Consider the following 7263-nt stretch of genomic DNA (forward strand, 5'->3'; position numbering starts at 1 on the left):
GTCCCCCAACTCTCTGCCACTAACCACTAATGCCACTAATCGTTGCTGATACTCAGATTTTTCTAAGTAAACGTGTCTTCTCCCTCTGTCTTACAATTCTCTCTGTTCTTTGTCCATCTTCAGCCATGTCTTCAGACAGACTTTGACATCCCTCGGCCTCAGTTCCCCGACCTATCACTCCCCTCCAGCCTGGAGAGCCCTGTGGCTGTGAGCTCAGATGACTTTTCCCTTCCTGGAGGCCCTTCAGATTCCCAAGGCCCATCATCTATAGGGGCCACTTCCCTGAACCATGTTTCCTGTCCTTCAGACCTAACCTCCCAAAACAGGGAGCAGGCCTTCAGGACAGAGTTCAACCTCATATACACCTGCTCGCCCCTCAACGCAAACCTGGGGAACCCTGTGGCCACAGACCGCCACCTCTCCCAGTCAGAAGGAGGCTTTTCCCCAGCAGAGTCTTTCCACAGTTCCATAAGTGGCCAGGGGCTGCTGGGAGATGTGGGCCCCGGATCCATGTCACCCTATGTCGAGCCTAATTATGGGGGAGGCTACCCGGACAGTGGCACACCTCCTCACACCAGCAACCCACCACAAAAGAAGAAGGCAAGTTCTCCACATCTTAATGATAAGAATGTGAAAAATGTTTTTCAAACAGATAGTTTTTCAGCGTTTCATCTGTTCTTCTCAAGCACGAATGACTTTGAGTGTGATTTGTGCAAACTGAAAAGCCAAACCTCATGATGTGCTTTTCCCCCTTGCTCTGTGTTTGCTCGTTGACTTTGTCTTAAATATATCAATTGGTCCCTTGTGTCAGGTGGTCAAATCCAAAAGCAACAGGCAATAAAAAACATATTTAACCATTTTATGTATATATCTGAAATGATTTCGACTCTGTAGCTTTGACCCTTCCTCCCCCTTCCCTCCCCCCTCCTCTCCCTCAGTTCCCTTCCTCCCCCTCGCTGCTCCTTGACACTTTTTGCCAAGTCTCTCTTCCACTTTTCTTCCAAGGCAGAGGGCCAACCAGCATACCATTAGTCTGCTGACAGGGAAGCCAGATTACCAGGCTATAGCTGTAAGAAGTGAATACAAGCCAGTACAAAATATGGTGAATATTCTCCCTACAACTACATCTTTAGAAGTGTGCATGTAAATATTGTTTCTTTGCATCTGCATACAACACCCACCCCATGCCCCTCCCCTCTTTCAAACCTACATTGAATTATGACTCTATAGTTTTGAGCAGCAATTTGAAGTTATTATGCCATTTCAGTCAAATCCATTGAAGTGCGTAAAGATCCATCCATTGCCTTCAACACGAGAGGCCGATGGTTTATGAATTGTCATGATGGTGTTGAGATGTGTCTCTGCTCCATCTCATCCATGGCTCTTTGCAAACTGTGGTCAGTGCTTCATCCCCCTCCCATTTTGAAGAGACTACATTTACTTGTGTGGTTTACAGCAAAAACATATGCAATGGATATTTTCCCAGTCACATGATTCAGCAGTCTTCACTCGGCAAGTTAAACTGAGCTAAGATGTTAAAGCAGCTGGTCAAATCAGTCCTGTAACTGAGGACTGAAATGAATGGTTAACAGCAATGTTGCAGAAGAGCTACAAATGGTTCAGATTATATGGATATACATTTTTCAACTTTACTTTACTTTTATGTATAGAAGCACATGCTGTGCTACATTCAGACAAACAGTCAAATAAGGTCAGATTTATTGAGTTTAGCCATATGACTTAAACCACTATATTTGGGTAAAGGAAAACTAATGTAACCATCTGCGGCAAGCCCAACTAGTGTAAACTGTGATGGATATTAATAACGGGAGAATACCATTCGCTTTGTTTTCTCTTAAATTACTTCAGTTATCAATCACAATGTTAACAAAAAACAGCGATGGCTACAACAATACAACTCAAGTTGTAATTAACCATAGCTTTCCTTTTTAAACATGTTTTATAGTACTGGAAGAGGCAAGCAATCTTTGTGATGCAACACTAGCTTGACCTGATGTGAATGTTGGGCGCACCAATACAGACAAATACTCTATTCATATCGGAGGATGTCGAGTCTGGCAGGACAACCAAAGTAATTTGTCCACTAAAGACATCATTGATATTTGGTGCTCGGTGGTCATTTCAGACCCTGACTTCCAGTCCTTGTGACCACACAGCTGTCTTGTGCAGTCTCTCCTGTATGTAATATTATTCTATTACAAAGATTCAGGCAAGATCCATCCATGTCAGTATGTGACTGTGGTGATCATCCCGCTCCCCTGCCTCTTCATATACCCCCCTCTATTCCCACAAGCCTTTTCTGTGTCATGATGACATTAAGCTGGGATGACTGCTCTCATTCTCATTGTTGATAGTGGAGGTGTGTGTATATGTTGTGTGTGTGTGTGTGCTCAAACTTTCTGTGGACATTGATATGAGTGTTTGTGTAGTTGATGTTTCAGCGTGATTGCATCATGGCGTGGTGCATTATCGTTGCCTGCTATTGCGTCAAGCTGTATGTTACTAAAGGTGCATTCAGAACACACAAAGTGATCTACAGTACGAGTGACTACATGTGTGTTCATGGAATGGAACAAAGATAGAGATGAATACAGTTTCATTTTCATGTCAAAGGTAATTTCCATGGTGATGTCCGTGTGTTTTTCTTTTTGTCGTATTAAATAGTTAAATACTGTTTCCAGGTGAGTCCTCTCTGGTGTGGTGCATGCAGTGTGCCCATCACTCAGTTTTGGTGAATGAAGTGTTTCAGTCAGCATCAGTGTGAATGACATGAAGCTGTATGTTAAACCTGCACATCAGACTCCTTCAACAACACGCATCCTCCCTCTGCTGCCTCAGGTGTCTTTGCTGGAGTACCGTAAGAGGAAGCAGGGCAGCGGTCGCGACTCAGAGCCAGCCGCCAGCAGCTCGTCTCTGGGCGGGACCCCCACCCGATCTGGCTCTCATTACAGCCAGGACTGCCATCAGCAGATGCAGCCCCCCGCTTCCCCACACAGCTCATTCTCTTCCTCAGCACACACCTCCTCCATCCCACAGACAGAGGAGGTCAGTCCTCCAGACTACCAGGGCTCGTCAGGGCTGCCCAGACACCAGGACAGCAACAATCAGTGGTGAGAAGCCCGGAATGATCTTTCAGAACATCACCTGGAAGTTCTTAAGTCGTGTCTGGTGGTGTTCAGAGTTTGGTTCTGATAAAAGTTGGTGATAACCTTTTGGATTTGTGTTTTTCCAAGGATGGTCCCCACTACTGTTGAACGTCTAAGGGAAGGTCAGGGGGTTCTGGAGCGAGTGCTAAGAAGCATCAAGATGGAGCGGAGTTACAAGAGGAGTGATGGCTCCACTGAGAAGGAATCTGGTATGATGACATTAGAAACTTTAGGGATCCCTGCAGAGAAGCTGGGATGACAAAGCCACAAGCATGATGTATCAAACATAAGAATATACATTTGAATAACTATAGATATAAGTAAACTTACAGCAATATATACGTTATGCTTTAATGTGTTTTCCCTGTGCTAGAGTTGAACCTTCTTTCTGTGTTTTCAGATGCAGAGCGTTATGAGATGCAGGCAGCATCTCCCATGAAGAGTCCACACAGATACAGTCCCTCTGTGTACTCACAGCAGGTAGCCTGTACAAACCATTACTTCACTTGTTCACAACCATCAGTATCCACACAATGATATTAGTGTACAAGCTGCCTGATCACCATTTGTATTCAAGACACACTTGATGAAAAGTTGTTGTTAATGAGGCCAGTGATAGGATGCCAGGCCAATGCTGCAATTAAATCTAAATATGGAATTAATTAGCATTTTCTGACCTATACATTTACATAAACTCAAATGCTAACTACGAGTTGGAGTCTTGCATTAAGTTGTGTGTATATATCCATCTTGCTAGTAAACAATACAGAAATAAGTCATTTTTAAAATCTTTCTTTTATAAATGTTATTTTTTTATTTTTTTATTTAACACTGTTTTGTATGTTTACATAGTTTTTAGTCCCACAAACACAATATAGTTAGTAAATAAAACTCGCGGTTACCTGCTGATACCATCTTGATTTGTCAAATAGCATTAATACTTGCATTGTGTAACTATGGGACTCTTTCACATCACTACCTTGGTTTCCAACAATGAATGCAGCCTTAGAAATGTTCCGCACAAGAGAGTGAGTGTGTATTTTTGTGTGTGTTCAGTCATCAGAAAGTCACCGGCAGACCGACAGCCCGTCGTTCCTCCAGCAAACTGCCAACTCTCCATTCCGGGGTTCCTACAGTCCCTCATCAGGCCAGAGCTTCTTCCCACGCTTCTCCACCGCTCACCCTGGAGTGTCCCAAGACCACCCTCCATCCTCCTACCCCAGTCGCACCCCCACCCCCACCTCAGACTCCAGGCTGCCAGCGGGCTCTCTACACCAGCAGAGTGGTAGCAGTAATGTGGACGGAGGCCACAGCTACGGCAGCAGTCACTTAAAAGCGAGCCTTTTGAACAGCAGCGGCCCAGTGGGGATTCCCACCCCGGACCCCAGGGCCCACGACGGGCAGACTAAGATAGACTCGGGGGCCCACGCCTCCAGGGGGAGTCAACAGCAGGTGTCTCGCACCCTGAAGTCGGGCAGCCCGGGCCAGACGGCGCTGCAGGCCAGCTCCAGGCTGCTGTCAGCCACTGGACCCACACACTACCCACAGCGAGGGACGAGCCTCAGTCAGTTCCAGCACTCCCCCCTTCAGGGACCCGGAGTAAGGACACAGTCGGGAAGCTTTTAGGACCTTGTTCAAGTGTGTTTTGTGTGAGTGTGAGTGTGTGCGTGTGCGCATGGGTGTGTATGAAGCTGCGTAACTCCTCAACCTCTAAAGCTGCGGTGAAATGGGGCTCAGGGAGTTTGGGGAGGGGAAATGTACAGACCTAAGAGGAGCAAGGACTTCTTTACGGATTTCTCCTTTTCTTATTTTCTGTCTTTTTCTTTCTTTATTTTCAGAAAAAAACAGATTACCACATTCTGCACAAAGCTAATCACTGACTTTGGACATCATTACGGAATCAGTGGGAAAAGTGATTTGGATGACACATTCTGAAAAAAAAAGAAATCACATGTAACTTGAAATTGTCCCCAGTGTTTCCTCATGTGCCGGACTGTGCAAACAGGCTCTATAATGTTGGAAAGTGAAAACCTCCACACAAATGTCTGTACAAAGTTATAAAAAGCCGTACCTGTTGCCATGGTACCCAGGGTTGATAAATGCTCAGATACATATGTAACTGAAAGCAAGAGTTGTTTTATTTTATTGATTTGTTTTTTTTTTGTCAACGTTACCTTTTTGATTTGGCGAGTGGCCGAGTCTGTGCTGCAGTAAAGAAGTCTTTGATTTGGAAAGGGCAATGATGCAAGCAGAGAGGACATGTTAATCATCCGTTCTAAAGATGCATTAGAGAGGCGGGGAGGAGGCTACTCCCTGGATAGGATCATTCCATATGATTGTGTTCTCTCACTAAACATGAAAAAGCCCTTTTCTCTCGAGGTTATTCGTTGGTTCCAATGTTTTGTTTTGGTTCTCATCTGTTCTCTCATCCCCACTGGACTGTTTTGAGTTCACATGAGGACTACTTTGCTCGCTGTAGACCTCTTACATTGTACTTGAGACATACCGGTCTTATGATTCATGGTGCTGCATTCTTGTTTTTTCCAATAAATTTTAAATCCAGTTATGTTCCCCACATATGGCTGCATTCTTCATCTTGTCATTATATCAGTTAAAATCAGTTATATTTTTCTCCAAATTCCTATTAATCATATATAATAGTGATGAAGAAACACAATAGAATAATCCAACTTTATTTCTAAAATAAAATGTTGGGTTTTTATCCTGCAAAATTTCGTTAAATATATATGTGTATGTTTTTCTGACCAATCCTTGCATTCCGTGGGACACTAAGGAAAACCGGTGAAGGGATCTCTGAGGGAGTGTTTGGATTGTTTATAAAACTTAGGTAAAAAAGCTGCTATGTTCTCCTGTGAGAGCTGCTTCCCTTTCCACAGAATGCTGTATTTTTATTTTTCCCTTTTAATTCTGCTCCTCACAAACTGACTTGTAAGAAAGAGGCGGTTCTCCTGACCGCCGCAGTGGGACCTCAAACCGACGTTAAGCCGACACCTGGGCGGTAGCAGGAGTCCTCTTCCCTCTGACGCTTTTATTTTGGACTGGGTGTTGAAAACTGGCACATAAGTGTGGAAGACTTCAAGGGCCAAGGGCCGGTCATGAGTCTGGACCCCACCCACCACTACACCCACAGTGCAACACACAGAAGAGTACTCGTGTTTCATGAATGTTTGACAGATTGAAAAAATAAAGTTGTGACCCAAAATTAACCAGCACCTTAAAATGAAAGAAATTAAGCCTAAAATACACAATAGGACAATATGTATGACCATGTGTACTTGTATAGAAAGAAATGTGATATAGACTTGTATGGAGAAAATATAGTACACTGAATTTATCGCATGATATTTGTTTTTAGGGTCAGAGTGACCAACTCTGTCAGATGGTTGGAAGCTAATTATTGAATCTGTTCCAAAACCCAGACTCTGCATCCTCTTTCTGTTTTGTAAAGATCATTCTGTTGGTTTTGTTTTATTTTTACACAGATCATAGTAGTAACTATTTCAATTGTTCCCCTCCAAAGGATTAAGAAGCAAGAGATGTAATGCATTTTGATAATAAAATAATCATGATGGTAATGTATTTTGAAAAACTACCATTGTGATGTGTCATTTGAGGGACTCACTTGTATATTTTGCACACCTCACAGCATCCAAGCAGGGAAGAAAATGGTATTTCATGTTAAGTGTTTCATTCACTTTTTATATCATTACTGTCTTTGTGGTAGATATCTGACACATTTGACAAGCACTTTATTTATTTTCCAAGACTTCTTTTGGGACTGCAGTGGAATGCATGTCCTCAATGATCTCTTTATCGGCACATTGTAAAGCCTGCTTTCAGCCAGCAGAAGCCTCAGTGATGTGCCGCTGATCTCTGCTACTTATCAGGATATATAAAAAAAACAGTGAAATTTTGTGGAAAGCTCAAGTCTTTCATTTAAACCATAAAGTATAAAAACAGACAAAACAAAAAAATGTCTTAAGTGTATGAGTGTGGGCTAAGCAATAAGTCGTTAGACCCACATCCAGGATTTTGAAATAGCACAGCTTCAATGAAAGTCCATCCAAATAAATAT

At 43.2% G+C, this 7263-nt stretch overlaps 1 protein-coding gene across 10 annotated transcripts in view; it reads left to right on the forward strand.

Moving 5' to 3' along the window:
• Positions 1-6799, forward strand: part of setd5 (SET domain containing 5) — a 39938-nt gene extending 33139 nt beyond the window's left edge. For 6 of the 10 annotated variants that reach the window (XM_029432594.1, XM_029432598.1, XM_029432600.1 and 3 more), the window contains 7 exons: positions 124-600; positions 1010-1102; positions 2860-3131; positions 3255-3376; positions 3568-3647; positions 4224-4766; positions 5006-6799. In XM_029432594.1, the coding sequence (XP_029288454.1) occupies positions 124-600; positions 1010-1102; positions 2860-3131; positions 3255-3376; positions 3568-3647; positions 4224-4766; positions 5006-5047 (1629 nt within the window). In that variant the 3' untranslated portion in view covers positions 5048-6799. Of the gene's footprint in view, positions 1-123; positions 601-1009; positions 1103-2859; positions 3132-3254; positions 3377-3567; positions 3648-4223 lie in introns of all 10 variants that reach the window. The other 4 variants (XM_029432599.1, XM_029432603.1, XM_029432597.1 and 1 more) reach the window with 3 other exon arrangements.
• The last annotated feature ends 464 nt before the right edge of the window (positions 6800-7263 follow it).

This window comes from Cottoperca gobio, chromosome 5 (assembly GCF_900634415.1).
Source record: "Cottoperca gobio chromosome 5, fCotGob3.1, whole genome shotgun sequence".
Lineage (NCBI taxonomy): Eukaryota > Metazoa > Chordata > Actinopteri > Perciformes > Bovichtidae > Cottoperca > Cottoperca gobio.